Source organism: Phaethon lepturus, unplaced genomic scaffold (genome assembly GCF_000687285.1).
Source record: "Phaethon lepturus isolate BGI_N335 unplaced genomic scaffold, ASM68728v1 scaffold3951, whole genome shotgun sequence".
NCBI classification, from domain to species: Eukaryota; Metazoa; Chordata; class Aves; order Phaethontiformes; family Phaethontidae; genus Phaethon; species Phaethon lepturus.
The window spans coordinates 25653-42684 of record NW_010518313.1 but is presented as its reverse complement, the minus strand read 5'-3'; the positions used below and the strand labels follow the sequence as shown (position 1 = coordinate 42684).

The 17032-nt window shown below is 47.5% G+C and overlaps 1 protein-coding gene across 1 annotated transcript; it reads left to right on the top strand.

Annotated features, from left to right (window-relative positions):
- Nucleotides 1-5388: 5388 nt before the first annotated feature.
- Nucleotides 5389-15745, top strand: LOC104628173 (vegetative cell wall protein gp1-like). The gene is made up of 3 exons (XM_010296676.1): nt 5389-5746; nt 11409-11575; nt 15647-15745. The coding sequence occupies exons 1-3, from the start codon at nt 5389-5391 to the stop codon at nt 15743-15745; spliced, it is 624 nt and encodes a 207-aa protein (XP_010294978.1).
- Nucleotides 15746-17032: the final 1287 nt, after the last annotated feature.

Here is a 17032-nt window from a genome sequence, read left to right as displayed (position 1 = left end):
TAGTTCCCAGGATCCTCCTTCCGGCTTTTCTCATAGATGGGTGTCACATTGGCCCATCTCCAATCATCTGGGACCTCAGATAACAGCAATCAAATTCACTAACACTATTGAGATAAATCACAGTATCAAATTATATAAAACTTAGTAACATAATCTAAAATTTACTAAGATTAATGATATTGAGATAAATCACAATATTAAACCATAGCAACATACTAAGATCAGACACATAAAGACATAAAGAGAAAAGACATAGATACGTACAAAGGTACCTTTAAATATCCCCCTTGAATTCAGTTGAATACTCACATTGAATGCTTTGCATTGCTTGATAAGTGATCAGCCAAGCCTCTGAGCTGATCGCGAACTTGAGGGCCCACGGGCTCTCGGAGGCGTTCCACTCAGAGGGAGGTGTTGGTCACAGCCCACTGCAGTCCAGGAGAGCTCAAAGGATCTCACTTGGGACCACTATTTATAGGACTGGGAAATGATTGACTTCAGGCATCAGTAAATTTCCATCCTTGCCACAAATAATTTGTTGGTAATTGGTAGAATTCTTGACATCCCAGTGACACTGGTACTGATCCACCCAAATCATGGCTAGATGAGATATGCTTCAAGGCTGTCTGGGGATGGTGAGATGAGCACATCTATGCAAGTGTGCTTGGTACAGTCAAGGGGCCCTTAACCACCAAACTCTCTGCTCCAAGGCTAAGGCTTATCGAGCAAGGAGCCGGGGAGGGCAAGATGCACCACCACAGACCACAGGGTAGCTATTGGTCAGCTACGAAACATTACGATGGCCAGGGGATGGTCCTGACAGATGCAGAAAAAAAGCTACCACACGCCCATTTTAAGAAATGATGGGGAAAGACATCTTGCAAACTATAGGCTGGTCAGCCTAGTCCAGCTCAGTCCCTGGAATGTTCATAGAATAATTTCTACTGGGAATCCTTTCTCAAAAAAAAGAAGAACAAGAAGGAATCAGGAAAAGTCAATGCAAATTCACCAAGGTCGAATGATCAATCCGATTGCCTTCTAGGATGAAATGAGTAGCAATGTAGAAGAAGGAAGAGTGGTGGAGTTAATCTCACATTAGTAAGACTTCGGACCCACCTCCCCTCAGCTTTCATATAAGAATGCTGTGGAAGTATGACCTGGCTGAACAGACCAGCAGTTGTGTGTTGGCAGAACTAGTCATGTCCAAAGCTTTGTATCTGGCCAGAGGCCTGCAATACCTAGGGGTCAGTAATGAGTGTCAGGTCATAAAGTACACTAAAGGCTCTAATAGCCTGTAACTATCTTCCTGTCAGGGCCCTGAATGCATCCCCCAGCTGTTGGGGACAGAGCTGCCTGGTTTCAGGGCAAACCGTGCAGTTAGTGGCCTTGAGAGAATGAGCTAAAATAAGCCTCAGCAAAGACTTCCCCTACACTACATACTGACAAAAAAGAATATCTCATTAGAGATATTGCTGATAAATTCAGCCAAAACCTCTTTGATGAGGAGTAGTTGGCAGGACAAAGAAACCATTATGGGTGTAGGACAAAGAAACTGTGATAAAGAACTGACCTTCCAGGAAAAACAGTCAGCAACAACTCTTACAGGCACTAATATCCTATGCCCACTTACGTACCTACACCAAAAAGGTATAAAAAAATAACTCATTTCGTTTGCAAAATGAGCCTCTGTCCCGATCCAATGTCGGGGGAGGTTTCGATATTATCCTGAGAGCAAGATTAAGACACAAACAAGGTCAAATGCTGTATACCCAAAGCAATTTTTATTATCAAAAATAAAATAAAAAAATAGTAGCTATAACATTATCAAAAGTATGAAATTAGTAGCGATAGGACAGAATGGAATAAAAAGACAGAAATCAAGCAAGCATTCAGGATAGAGTTGCAAGGATAGTCACCACCATGGATCCATGGCATCCCAGGGTCCAAGGTTCTCCATGTTTCGGTGGTGGGCGATTGTGGCGGCCGGTGTGGGTCCAAGGGCTTGTCTTGGCAGTTCCTTTTATTCTCATTATTGGGCTGCAATTTCCATGACAATGACATGTACTTGCCCATCTGCACATGTGCATACGCTTCACGCGGCTCCAGCCCCGCTCTTCACACGACTATTGCATGACTCGATGGTGCATCATTCAGCCTTGTAGCACCAATCAGAGGTCTCTGTGGCCCTGCAGTCACTCCCATTGCCAGCTGAAGGACTTCTCGCCCAGACAAACACCCTTTGAGACAAATGCCCCATGGTTCAGTCTCTCACAGCATCTCTGCAAGAGGTTCCCTGCATGAGATCTCCCAGACAGACCAGATTCTTGCTGGGGAAGCCTGGTTGACTCTGATCTCTGTCATGTGGATCATCTTTGAAGTGTTGATTAGCTCCACTCCAGTGAGCGTTGTTGTGAGTAGTATTCACAACTAGTAACACTTCACATAATATATTCATAGATAGGTGTATAGGTGTTGTGGCTTAGCCCAGCAGGTAGCTAAAACAACCACATAGCTGTTCGCTCACCCTCCCCGCCCCAGCAGGTTGGGGGAAAGAATCAGAAAAAAAAAAAGGTAGAACTCATGTGTTAAGATAAAGACAGTTTAATAGGACAGGGAAAAAAAAAAAAAGAATATACAAAACCAGTGATGCACAATGCAATTGCTCACCACCTGCTGACTGATACCCAGCCAGTTCCTGCGCTGCAGTGCCTCCCCAGCCAACTCCCCCAGTTTATATACTGAGCATGACATCATATGGTATATAATATCCCTTTGGCCAGCCTGGGTCAGCTGTCCTAGCTGTGCCTCCTCCCAGCTTCCTGTACACTCCCCACCTTCTTCCTGGCAGGCCAGAGCATGGGAAGCATGACTGCTTAGCAACACCTAAAAACATCAGTATGTTACCAAAATTATTTTCATCCCAAATCTAAAAAACAGCGCTATACCAGTTATGAGGAAGAAAATTAACTATTCCAGGCAAAACCAGGACAACAGGTAAGGGTTTATAAGTATATAATTACTTCATAAGTTGTGCCTTCCTCACAGGTATTATTAACTTACAACTTTTTGGTAATATCAGCACTGCCCTGAAGGTGGCAATTGCCTGAGTTTTATTTCATAATCCTTATGAAGTTAATAAAACTATTGTGGGAGAAAAAGACCTCACAAAGCCAGAATACTTTACTGTCTTAATCAAAAGTTTAGGGAATTTGTCCTGCTGGAAATTTTCATAGAATCACTGCTGATTTACACACCATAATAAAATTTCAACTGCATCTGAAGAGTCTGCTCTATCTCTACAACCATAAAATGACGTTACACCTTTGTAGGAACTGAGAAAACAATGTTAAGTGCCAGATCCACCAAAGCCTTAAGGTTTCACCTGTATTGACATCCAGAACATTTCAATAACACATTCATTTGCTGATCTAAAGCAAGACAACTGGCTGATGGGGAGGGATCAGTCACAGGCATAACAAGAGACTGTGTGAGTAGCATAGGAACTAAAGTGCCAAACTAATGACTGAGAGTTATGTCATGTTTCCATGATTGATCCAGCTCTTGATTTCAGTAAAAACTCATATTTTCAGGCCATAATTTTCTGAAAGCTCTAGCTTTCAGTTGTCCTGAGTGACCTGGTAGTTTACCTGCATTGTCCTTTAGAGATACAGGTTCCTTTGAAACAGCTGTAGGGAAAATGTACATATGCTGCTCCCATCCAGCTGCTGGGGCATCCAAGAGGATATCTTTTTAAATCAATACAAAGCATCCCAAGGCAAAGCTCCTGGACATGAAGAAGGAGGATGTGATGGAGCAGGCAAAGGGGGAGAAGAAGGAGGCAACAGAAAAGTCACAAAAGAGGAAGGAGGCAATGAAAGAGGAGGCAACGGAGGAGGTGATGAAGGAGGCAGAAGGGGAGAAGGAGGGGACAAAAGAGGAGGTGACAGAAGAGGAGACCAAGGAAGTCACAGAAGAGGTGATGTAAGAGGCAACAGAAGAGGCAACAAAAGAGGCAATGAAAAAGGTGACATACGAGGCAATGAAAGAGGCAGGAGAGGAGAATAAGGAGGCAACAAAGGAGGCAGAAGATAAGAAGGAGGAGACAGAGGATGGTATGGAGGAGGCAAGAAAGGAGGCAGAAAAGGAGAAGAAGGAGGCGATAAAAGAGGAGGCGACAGAAGAGGTGACAAGAGGAGGCGAAAGAAGAGGCTGCAACAGATTAGGAATTGACAGAAGTGACGAAAGAGGTGACAGAAGAGGCACCTCTTTCGTAGCCTCTTCCATTGCCTTTTCTGTGACCTCTTCTTTTGCCTCTTTTGACATGTTTTCTGTCACATTTTCTCTTGCCTCTTTTGTCACTTCTTCCATTGCAACTTCTATTGCATCTTATTTTGCCCCTGCTGTCACCCCTGCTGTCGCCTCTGCTGTAGCCTCCTCCATTGCCCCTTCCATCACGTCTTCTGTTGCCCCTTACGTCACCTCTTCTATCACCACATCCACCATCTCTGCTGTCGCACCTGCCATCAACTCTGCTGTCATCCCTGTGGTTGCCTCTTCCATTGCCCCTTTTGTTGATCCTTCTGTTGCTCCATTTGTCATCTCTTCTGTTGCCCCTTCCATTGCCTCCTCAGTCACATCTTCCATACCCTCTTCTGTCCCCTCTTCCTTCGTCTCTTCTGTCACCTCATCCATTGTCCCTTCTGCTGCCTTTTCCGTCGCCCCTTCCATTGACTTTTTCATCACCCATTCTGTTGCCTCTTCCATCAACCCTTCTGTCACCTCCACTGGTCACTGTTCCTGCCATCGCCTCTTCTGTTGCCCCTTCTGTTGCCCCTTCTGTTGCTCCTTCCGTTGCCCCATCCATCACTCCTTCTGTCACACCTTCCGTCCCTCTTTCCATTGCCCTGTCCATCGCATCTCCTGTTGCCCTGTCACCTCTTACATTGTCCCTTCCATAACCTCATCCATGACCTCTTCCATCACTTCTTCTGTTGCCTTCACTGTCACCCCTCTCACCACATTATCCATCGCCCCTTCTGTCACCCTGTCTGTTGCTTTGTACTTACCCTCCCTCTTTCTTTGCCCCTTCCGGCGCCCCTTCTATCACCTTTTCCCTTGCCCATTCTGTCACCCATTCTCTTGCCTTTTCTGTCACCTTTCCTCTCACCTCATCCATTGCCTCTTCCATCACCTCTGCTGTCACCTCTTCCATTGCCCCTTCCTTTGCCTCGTTCTCCCTCTCTTCCTTCACCTCTTCTGTTGCCCCCACTGTCACCCCTGCTGTTGCACTTTCTGTTACCCCTTCCATCACCTTTTCCATCACACCTTCCTTTGCCCCCTCCAACACCGCCACTGTCAGCCCTGCCGTCACACCTGTCATTGTCTCTTATGTCCCCTCTTCCATTGCCCTGTCTATCATGTCTTCCATCGCCTCCACTATTGCCCCTGCCGGTCGCCCCTGCCATCCCCCCTTATTTGGCCCTTCCCTCTTCCCATCCATCACCCCATCTGTCACCTTCTCTGTCACCCATTCCTTCTCCCCTTCCCTTGCCCTGTCCATCACCTCTTCCATCCCCCATTCCATTGCCTCCGCTGTCACCTCTGCCATTGCCTTGTCCTATGTGCCTTCTGTCACCGCCTCCGTCACTCCTTCCATTGCCCTGTACTTCTCCTCTTCCTTTGCCCCTTCCGTTGCCCCTTTTGTCACCCCTGCTGTCGCACCTGCTGTTGCCCCTGCCATTGCTTTGTCTGTCACCTCTTCTGTCACCCCTTCCGTCACTCCATCTGTTGCCTTGTCCTTCCCCTCTTCCTTTACATTTTCTCTCACCCCTTGCCTTGCCATGTCCCTTGCCTCGTCTGTCAATCATTCCATCACCTCTTCCCTTTCCTCCATTGTCTCCCCTGCTGTGGCCCCTACTGTCACCTCTTCCATCACCTCCTCTATCGCCTGTTCCACTGCCTTCTCTGTTGCCTCCTCTGTTGCCTGTTCTGTTGCTTCCTCCGTCACTTCTTCCATCAGCCCTGGCATCACCCCTGCCTTTACCTCTTCTTTCCCCTCTTTCATCTTCACTTCCCTCACCACTCCTTTTGCCTTTTCCATCACCTTCTCCTTCACCTCTTTTGTTGACTCTTCCATTGACTCTTTCATTGCCTTTTTGCCATTCTTCCGTTGCCCCTTCTGTCACTTCTTCCGTTGCCCCTTCTGTCACTTCTTTCATTGCCCCTTCTGTCACTTCTTCTGTTGCCTTTATTGTTGTTCCTTTTCCAGTGCCTCTTTCAATGCCTCTTCTGTCACCTCTTTTGTCGCCCCTTCTGTCACCCCTTCCTGTTGCCCCTTCCATTGCCTCTTCTGTTGCTCCTCCTATTGCCTCTTGTGATGCCTCCTCCATCCCCTCTTTCACGGCATCTTCCGTCACCTCTTTCATCCCATTTTCTGTCACCCACTTCATCGCCTCTTCTGTCACTTCTTTCATCACATCTTCTGTTGCCTCTTTCGTCGTCTCTTCCATTGCCTCCTTCTCCTCTTCTTCCTCCTCTTCTGCCACATTCTTTATTATTCCAGCTCCTATCAACTCCTTCTTCTCTTCTTCCACCTCCCCTGTCTCCTCCTTCTTCTCCTTTTCTGCCTCCTCTGCTGTTTGCTTCTTCTCTTCTTCCACCTCCAGTGTCTCCTTGTTCTTCTCTTCTTCAACCTCCTCTCTTGTCTCCTTCTTCTCTTCTTCCACGTCCAGTGTCCCCTCCTCTGTCACCCCCTTCTTTTCTTCCTGCACATCCTCTCTTGCCTCCTTCTCTTCATTTCCCTCCTCTGCCAACTCCATTGTCGTTTCCTTCTTCTATGATGTCATCTGTCTCCTCCTTTTTTTCTTAAGCCTTCTCTCTCACTTCCTGTGTGGCCTTCTCTTCTTCTGTGTTCTGGCCTGTGTTATCTTCTTCTACCTCCTTTGTCAATTCTCTCTTCTTCCTGCAGTTTCTCCTCCTGTTCATCCTCCACTTCTCCATTGTTTTCCTCCTTGCCTGTTGCTCCATCTGTTCCCCCTTTTCCTGTTCTTCCTCCTGTTTTTCTTTCTCCTATTCCTCCTCCTGTTCTCCTGTACCTTTTCCTCATTTATTTTCCTCTTTTTAATCCTGTTCCTCCTGTCCCTCCTCCTGCTATTCCTCCTCCTCTTCCTTCTACTGTTCCTGTGCCTGTTCTTGCCTTTTCTCTTCCTCCTCCTCATCTTCCTTCTATTCCTCCTTTTTCTCCCTTTTTCCTGGTGTTCCTCCTCCTCTTTCTCCTCCTCTTCTTGCAAAGCTGGTATATCCTGCAAAGACAGCCATGCCAAGGTTCTGATGTTGCTTCATGAAAGGACCAGAGCCATGGAGAAACCCCAGAAGCTTGGTAGTGGACAGATAGTGGCCTCCCAAAGGGTCTCCTGCAGGATTGCAAACTAACAACAGTCCGGCCATGCTGCACACCCTAAGGTCTTCCCTCCACAGCCGCCTTTCTTAGCTTGCCCAAAGCATGCTGCCCCCACTACTGCCAGAGGAGATTCCAGGGAAAAAAGGGCTGCCTTTGTTCAGCACTCAGAGCTGCTGCCCTCCACTAAGCCAAGGCACAAAGTTTGCAGCACTCCTCAATTGTGCAGGCCTCGTGTGCGTGCCCCATGGGCATCTGGGAGATCATGCACACTGTCTTCCTCGGGAAAGACCAAAGGCAGACAAAAGAAATAGATCTAGGTGGATGCGGGGACAGGGGGAAGCAGAGTGGAAAAAAAGAGCAGGGAAATCACAAGGTCGTAAGTTCATTCAAGTTGAAAGGGTACCAGGAGCGGGGAGGAGGGGCACCCATCCTGCAGTCCTCCAGCTCCAGGCAGCACCAGTGAGGATGTCAAACTACGATGCTGGGGGCATCATCCAGTGGAGCCTAGAAAACCTCCGAGGATGGAGGCCTGAAGTAGCATGGCTTCACAGTTTAGGATTAGCCACTATTTGAATGATGGTAGCTATAGCAAGGTGGCTCTCTCCCAGCCATCCTCTGTTTACGTTGCTCTAAATAGCTTCGTAACAACAGCAAACATTGCCACCCCATGCAAGTTCTCCAAGTTTTTCAAGGATTCATGAAAAAACACAGGTCATGCTGCAGGTCTGTGAGGGACCCCAGTAGGCTCAACCTTTACTGTGAGAGTTGCTAGTTATTCTAGGTGAATGTGAAGACACAGAGAAGTGGAACTAAAGAATCAGTTTTGGTTGGCATGAGTGTCTTCACCAAACCAGCTTAATCATCAGCTAGCATGGAGAAGGACTTGTGGAAGGAGGTTAGGAGAGCATGAGACAGCCAGAGAAATGTCTGCAGCGGGCTCCCCTGTGAGGAATTCAGGCCTTGAAAGACAGGATATCATACCATAAAAGTTGCTTTCATATGGCAAATGTTATTTTCAAGGCCTAGTTGACTGCTACTGGACTCTCTACCAAAGAGTTAAGTCCAGAGAGAAGGGTGGAAGGGAGGAAGAAGAGCAAGCCCATTCTGACAAACTACCATTTCAGTGCTTTCAAATCATTCATCACCAGGCAAAGAAATTAGAAATACTGAAAACAAAACATCTGGGCAGATGGAATATTCCCAGGCACGTTGACAGGAGACCTCATGGCAAAGTAACATCACACACTTTGCCTCCTCCCATCACAACCCTAGCTCACCAAGAGCAGAGAGGGCCCAGAACTGTTTTCAGTGAATATCAGACAAACAGACACCTAGAACAAAACTTTCTGGGAGGGATGGTCCCTTTAGACTTCTTCCTTTCTTGAAGGCTGATGTACCTCAACTGAACAACAAGGATAAGTGAAAAAGTAGTCAGCGTCCTTGCGGTAGCAAAATCACAAAAGAGCCCAAAGACAGATGCCTTCCCTGCACTCAGTCCCATGTATCCAACAGCTCAAAATTTTCCCAGACAGACAAATTAGCCTCACAGATATGGCATTAAGCCCTACTGCAGCCAACCATGGAGATCCCACACCAACCAAAGGCATGGGCAGAACCAAGCAAAAAACTCACAGGCAACCTTAACACCAAGTTTCAGCTAGAAGCACTGAGCTAGCACAGGGCTACAACAACCACCACTGCCAAACACAATAGAAACTGTCAATCATCTTGCATTTCTACATGTGTCCTGATGAGACACTTCTGCCTTTCTCTCCTACATTGTATTCTTTAATAGATGAACATGCACCTGGTTCTATTAAACAGATTATTACATTATTCAGCTATCCAAAACAGAGAGGGAGTGAGCAAAAAACAGAGAAGTGCAAATTAACTAAACTACAAAATAATATATTGACTACCAAGCAAAAGACCCAGAGAACAGCTGTCAGTTTCATAGGGACAAAAGCAAAGGCAGGAAGAAGTACTGGAAGTGGTTACAGGGGAAAAACTAGCACAAAACTAAATATTAATGATCATACCCAGTATCACCAGAAGGCAGAGGATGCTATCAGAGCTGATCTGACATGTGCCAAGACATACATAATAAATTCAAGTTGCTGTGTTCATCTAGCTTAAAAATGTTAATTTACATCCATCTCATATTTCTGAATATACAGATAGCGAACCATCACTAGAAGCCTTGTTGTTGTCTGACAAACCACTTTATGACAAAAAAGCAACAAGAAGATTCAACGAGAGCACAGGCTGCATGAATTCAGTGCTTGCCAACAACCTCAGGTAAGAGACTGAGGTGAACCCAATAAAAGTTAGAGAACTTGCCAAGTGATGTAAGTGTCATAGCAACTCCAGTGGCAGAAAAACTCTTGAGCTTCAGCTAGACTTGGGAAAGTTTCCTAAAGCCTCTTTGTTCCATGGCTACGCTGGCAACCAGCAGTGGAGCACCACTGCCTGTCTTCCCTCCTGCAGCACTGCCAGGCAAAATAGTAGGCACAAAGCAAAAAATCAACCCTGATCAATGGCCCTGAGTGATCTGCATCAGAGATTCAGAAGGAATAAGGCAATTAAACTGTAAACAGAAGCATGTCATTTACTACCAAGGCAGAGCAAGACAGCACAGTGTGTACTGTCTTAAAGTGCTCTAAACATGAGCGACATGATTTCACCTCAAACAAGGCCAGCTAAAAACATATGATGGTCGAACCCTTGTTTTTCTCAAGGCTGGCCAGCTGGGTACCAGAGCTGCTGAAACAAGCAGCCAGAGTGCATATGACCACACTGGTGCCCAGCACCTTATGAGATGCACTGCTGGCTCTGCTTCAGGGACAGAGTTTGTTTCCACTGGAGCAGATACTGTTTTCAACAGCTTTCAACCCAGCAGAACCCACAAACTAAAAATAACCCTTAGACCTGGTAGCATTGTCTAAATCCAGATACACCCCACACCTGGCAGCACACATCTGACAGAACAACATGCCCAAACCCTGAAGTTTCCCCCTAAAATTGGCAGCACCCACCAGACCCAGACACACACCCCAAAACGTGTCGACATACTCCAAACCCACAAACACCCCCAAGCCCAGGGGCACAACCTTAAACCTGCCAACAGTCCCTCAAGTCCAGAAAGAAAATGCAGAAACAACCCCAAACTGGGTGCCTACACCCAGACCAGACAGCACCCTCCAATACTGGCAGTACTGCCAAGCCCCAGTGAAGCACAGCAGCCCCAGAGCCTGCACCCTGGATGCTGAGGCAACACCATGGCAGCAGGAACAGCCTTCAGGCTGGGCCCTCCAACTCAGTCAGGACAAGGAACACAGGTTGGAGCCAGAAGCCCTGGAGGCCCAGGTTCATCAATACCCTCACTGCCAGCCCAGCTGCGCTAATACCACCCCCTGGCCAGGTAGCTGGGGCCCAGTCAGGGCACCCTTGGCAAGGCTGCCCTCCCTGGGGCAGGGAGTACCATGGCAGAGCTGTGCCAGGACGTGGGGAAGAGCTGTTGCAGGGGAGTGGGGAAGGGGCAGAGACTGCACATGCAGACTGAGCTCAGGGGGGATGGGTATGAACATCCCACCAAGGGAAAACACTGCTCCAGAGTGACACTGAACAGCAGCCTCCCAAGGCCAGCAATGCCTGAAGCACACAGCCAAGGTGATGGGCAGCTGGCCGAGGTTAGCCCATAAGGAAGAAGGTCTGGAGATGGCACTGTTAACTGTGGCAGATGATAAGACAACCCCTCAGTTCCATTCGCTAACACTACCCCTTAAGAAAGGCAGAGGAAGATGACCAACTAGTGAGTGTGGGATCTCCCAGTGTAGATGAGATGAGCAGCCAACTTTATTGTATTTTATTGCCAGCACTTGGGGCTCACACATGACTGATCAGCAGCATCTTCCAGACTGGCTGTATGTTTTTTGTGCCTGATGCTGTAATCGTGCATGGCATCGAATCTGGTCTGGCCCATGGTGACTGGAGTGGCTGCTTCTTCCAGGTGCTGGGGAGCTGCAGGATGGCCCCAGTGGTGCCTGGGTGATGGTGCTGGGCCTGCTGCTCTCAGGCACCAGGAAGCCATGGGATGGGCCCGATGCCGCATGGCTTGCAGTGCTGGAGCTGGCAAGCTCTGAATTGTCACTGGAGGCTGTGACGGGAGACAGGAAGGTCAACAGCACAGTCACCAAGCCCTGGGGCAGGAGAGGCCATCATGGTGGTGACAACAGCCCTCCTGAAGTCTACCCTAAGCCACCCCTACAAGGCCTAGCCTGGCCTCTGACCCCAGCACAGGGGCATCATGCTTTTTGCCTCTTACCAATGCCCAAGTCAGCACAGCAGTCACAAACTCTGAACACTTGGTCACTCTCCCAAGATTGTTTTTTGCTGGAGAAGGAAGATAACATGATGAGCCCCTGCTGCCCCTGCATCAGGCAGATCCAGGCAGTCTCTGCTCTTCTGTCCCCATCCTTTTCCAGATCCTCCATGGAGAAGAGAAAAAACCAACCTCTTGGAGACTCGAATCCCAGCGGTGAGCATTTCAGTCACAAACTGACCTTGGTTTTGACAATATGTAAGCAGCAGAAGCAGGTTTCCCAGAGCAGAATCCCTGACATGACATATGCCAGATTAAGTTATTAAGTGGTACAGCACTGAAGAAGAGCTCAAGCTAGGTGCCTCCAGAGAGGGACCCCAAATAAAAGAATCTCTGGGCAATTATACCCTTACAATCTAAGTTCTCGTCCCCTCACAAGGTGGTTCGGTCCAATAGTAGTATTTGGGTCTGGAGTCTCCTGTTCCTCACTGGATCCTTCCACCCTCTCGGTGTGGGGGGGCATTCTTTTTCTTTTCTTGAGGAGGCAGCTTCTGCTGATGGATGTGCCTATAGTACCTTTCTAATTTACACCAGTTTCAGGGCTTCCCTCATGTAACTAAGTAAGAGTTCAGTAATAAGTTCAACAGTATCTAGGTGAAAGTTCACATCTTGTGGCCTAAGGCTTTTTACTAATACAATGGATTCCATTTGAACAAGGAAGTAACTCATATAATAAGACATTGTTGCGGCTGTTATGAGACTAAGCAAGTGCAGAGGTCTGGTGTTGGTATGGCTGTAAAAGCACTGCTAAGGGAAGGTGAGGGCCAGTAACAGCATTACATCCTGGCACCTTCTGTGTGGGAGCTGGACATTTTCCATGCTGGGCGAGAGCAAGAGATAGTGTGGATGTTACAAGACTAGGCAAGTGCAGATCCACAATGTTGGTGGTGCTGTGAAAGGGCTGCTACAGTAAGATGAGGGCCAGTAAGAACATTCTGTGTGGCAGATAGTGTCAGAAGACACCTGTAATGGTGGAAATACATATAGAACATTAATGCACAGAGAAAAATGTCTACACACATAGTCTGCACTGAAGTCTAGACTAGAAACCCTCCCATGTGAATACAAACAGGAATGCTTCCAGGATTTCATTACAGGACAAAAAATTTTTTGTATGCTTAGCAGGAAAGTATTCTCTATGTTTCATCCACCTGTTATTGCTGGGCATACTCCTTGGAAGTATGATCACAGAGTAAGCTTTAGAGTTTATCCCTTCTCGGGGACTTTTTTGTAAAGGTCTCCCAAAGAAACGCATCACTGTCTCTCACCAGTGTTCCCAAAATGGTTGAGTTTTATACAAAACCAGTGCTTCTTTCAGCTCTAGCACAAGAGGCTGAGGACAAACCTGTACTTATACACATGGACTTTTAGAAAATAGATGGTCTGGCCTATGTCTCTCTATTGAAGAGACATATGGAAGAAAGACAGAAAGGTCTTCTATACCTCTGTATGCAGAGTTGTACTGTGTTGTCTCCTGTGATTCACTACCACTCACCAAGCCAGTCTTGTATTTATAGCTGATGAGAAACAGGAAGGGGAGCTGCCTCTGATGGGCCAAAAACTTGAGACACACTGACATGGGTATGAGAACATAATACAGATGCTAAATACTACCAGGAGGTTAACCAGCACAGGTGCACTAACAAGGGAGGATGCAGAGTTGTTGTCATGTGGTGATTTAGGGGTCAGATAGTCACAAGAAGAAAACAGCATTCAATGACATAGAATCTGAAATATATTTACTAAGTGGGCTGGATATACCGGGTGGTTTGCAATTTCTATTCTAAGATTTCTGGCGTGTGTGCACACACACATACATGCATGTACGCTCTCTGTACAGCTAACATATCAGTTGCACCCCTTAGGTCAGCTGTGGCCAGCACCCTGGACTCGGGTGAACAGGACGCTCACTCCAACTGGTTGAGGTTTCTAAGTCCAGCCTGATCACCCAGACTTTAAAGTGGACATCAGACTCAGTATTCTACAGTATTGGACATTCATTAATGTGTTTTTCTGGAGGAGATCTTGTCTTGAATATTTCTTGAACTCAGATGATTGGTGTAAGTCAACACTGGCCTTCCTAGTCATGCAACATACTGGACATACAGCTTTCTCCATCCTGGAGGTCCCTCAGGAAGATTTAGCTTCAAGCAGGAGTGATTTGCGCAAGCCTTGGATGCAAAATCAAGCAACACAGTGTAAGACAAGGGAGGTTGTTTTACAGCACAAGAGCAGACTAATCCAGCTGGGAAGAGCATAACACGAACTAATGTCTGTGAGCTGAAATCAAATATCTCCTGACTGAAGTAAGGCAGAATTACTCAAGAGTGGAGGCGCTCAACTAACCTTTGTCCAGGTAAGTGTCTAAACTGCATTTATTTGCATTTACCCTTTTTTAACTTCTGTACTATGAGCAAAAGAGCAACTCAGTCTTCATGGCCTACTTAGTACTTGGCTTCTGTCATGAGAAAGGCAGCAGTGAGGCCCTTCTGTAACTGCAGTAGGAATTACATTTCATAATAAATGAATGGGGGAGCTGTGCTTGTGTGTAAATGCTTCCATACTTCCTGCTGCCAGCATGCATGACATTGCAGGCAATACCAACAAAGACTAAAGACTTCTAGTCGTTTTTTCTTTCCCCTGCCTCCCGTAAATTTAGGACTGTAAAACCACAGGGTCATCCTTGCTGCATTCCACACCATTTTTCTTTTCTTCACTTAGTCTAAGATTGGGCCCATCTTCACAGATTCTGAACTGCTGTGGCAAAAAAAAGTATTGACAAAGTTGGTGTGAAACATAGGAAGCCTAATGTTGACAAAATGTACCACCGTCCATCTAAAAAGTTCTGTGCGGTAAGCATGGCTTGGTTGATGTCCTAAATACTCCAAGATAGCTAGAAGTGAATGGTCAGTTCTAACTATTTTATTTGGGGTTACTGAAACCAATAGCCCAATAGTGGACAGGCTGCCACAAGCTCCCTTTCCCTAGCTCCACCCACTAGCAAGGCTGAGCATGCATTCCCAGTAGGCATACAAACACATACACAATACAAATAAACATATACACACAGGCAGCCACACAAATCAATACAGACAGAAACACTCATGCAAACACAGGTGGTATTAACAGACCTGTTTGTATGAGCCCCTGAGGCCTGCAGCCCCAATGCCACTTCATGGTACAGACACCACTCCCCTGCCTGCCTCATGCACAGATACAATCCCTCATGAGCCGGTTTGAGCACGCTTGCATGTATGCTCACACACATGCTTGATCCCAGTAACTGGCCTTAGATGCTGAGTTTACCCACCAGTTGGCCCCGATCTCCCTGCTCCTCCAGTTGCCTCACACAACCACACGCACAGTGGGAACAGCAGCTATACACTACAGATCTCCCAGATCTCCGGATCTCCCAGTCTATGTCTTAGACAGGGTGTAGGGCTTCATAGTATTTACCATGATTTGGCCCCTGCCAGGCATGGATGGAGCTGTTGCAACACCAGACAAGGAATCAAACACATTGCATGAAAGCATGAAGTGCTTCCTATTCCACAGAGGTGACTGCCCCATGCTAGACCTGAACTGAAGTCCCACAGGCATGGGGCCAGGGCAAGTGTGAGAGCACTGGCTCCTACCCTGTTCCATCTCCTAAGCCTCAAGTTCTGTCACTCCTCTCAAGAGAGGAGTAAGAACTGAGGTATCCAGGTCCCTAAACACACATGGGGAGAGAACCCAGGCATTCTGCCCATCCCCTTGACAGCAGTAGCGAGTTATGAGAGCAAGCCAAATACTCACCCTGCTGGGAGGACACTAAGAACTTTGGCTTTATTATGACGATTAATAATCTTTGATTCCCTGTTTCCCAGTGGAGGAACACCACTGCCCTGATTGTCAGTGGACGGGCCATGGCTGAGCCAGAGTCACTGGGCAGTGGGATGTCGTGCTTAGAAGGGGAGCTGCAGTGAAGTCTTGGAAACAGCCCCCTTTTCACAGAGAGCTTACAGTCTCAGTGGTGCCCCTCACAGCAGAATCACCACATCCAACAGCTGCTCAGACTCCTCCATGCTCCCTGCAGGTGAAAGAGAGACACTGGTAACCATACAAGGAGGGGAGAACAGAAGAGGGAGCTGGGACAGGACTGGGAACCAGGATGCCTGTGTTCTCACCTCAGTGCCAGGTAGGTAGTAGGAAAGGACTAGGAGGCCAGATGCCCACAGGGCTGTGGCTTGATCTTTCCTGGCAGCCCGTGAGCCCACAGGATGGGAAACAGACTTGATCATGTACACACTTTTATTCACAGCGGTTTCCATGTTCCCTTACCACAATGGGGAGATGTGCCCTCTGACCAGATCAGGCGGAGGAGAAGGAAGAGGAAGAGGGAAAGGGAGAGGAGACACAGGGCCAAGAGTCTTCCCTCTGTGTCTGGCTCTGAGCAGGGCTGATGAGAACAGGAACTTTGGCCAGATGGCTGTACTGGGCCCCTCTCCACCACCCACGAGGAGCAGCCTTACCTGAGCAGGGCCCTTGCCTAATGTGCTAGGCACTTCACATAGGCCCAGCAGACATTGTATATGTAAGTCGTAAGGTTTGTGCCTCTCTCCCCGCGTGTGTGTGCATGTGCACACACAAGGTCAGCGTGTGAGACCATGGGATTGTGTGGCTATATCTATGTATGTGAGAAATAGTGTGTGTATAACTGTGTGTGATCACAACAGAGTGTGTACAGAGGGAGTGTGTTCAGTGTGGTTTACAGGTGTACGCAGGGAATGAACGTGTATGAAACTGTATGACTACATGGGGGCTTTGTGTGTGTGTACACATTTGTACCTCTCTCCCATGCCCCAACATGATTTCTCTGAGACCGTTTTCCTCTTGTTAGCCTGCTCCATCAGGGAGTGATTGGCAACACGTCCAGGGCCTGGCATTAATTTATCTGGAAATCAAGAACTCTGGAGATCTCACATAATGTACAGAGGAAGGGTAGGGGGAGAGAATCATCAGCACTGGGAAAAGGCTTACTAGGGGCAGGGTGGGGGAGAACCTGCCTTGCTCTAGATACAGTCATAGACTCTTTGGGTTGGAAGGGATCTTTTAAGGTCATCTACTCCAAACCCCCTGCAATGAACAGGGACATCTTTCAACTAGACCAGGTTTCTCAGAACCCCAGCCAACCTGATCTTGAATGTTTCCAGGGATGACCTTGAATATTTCCAGGGATGGGGCATATACCACCTCTCTGGGCAACCTGTGCC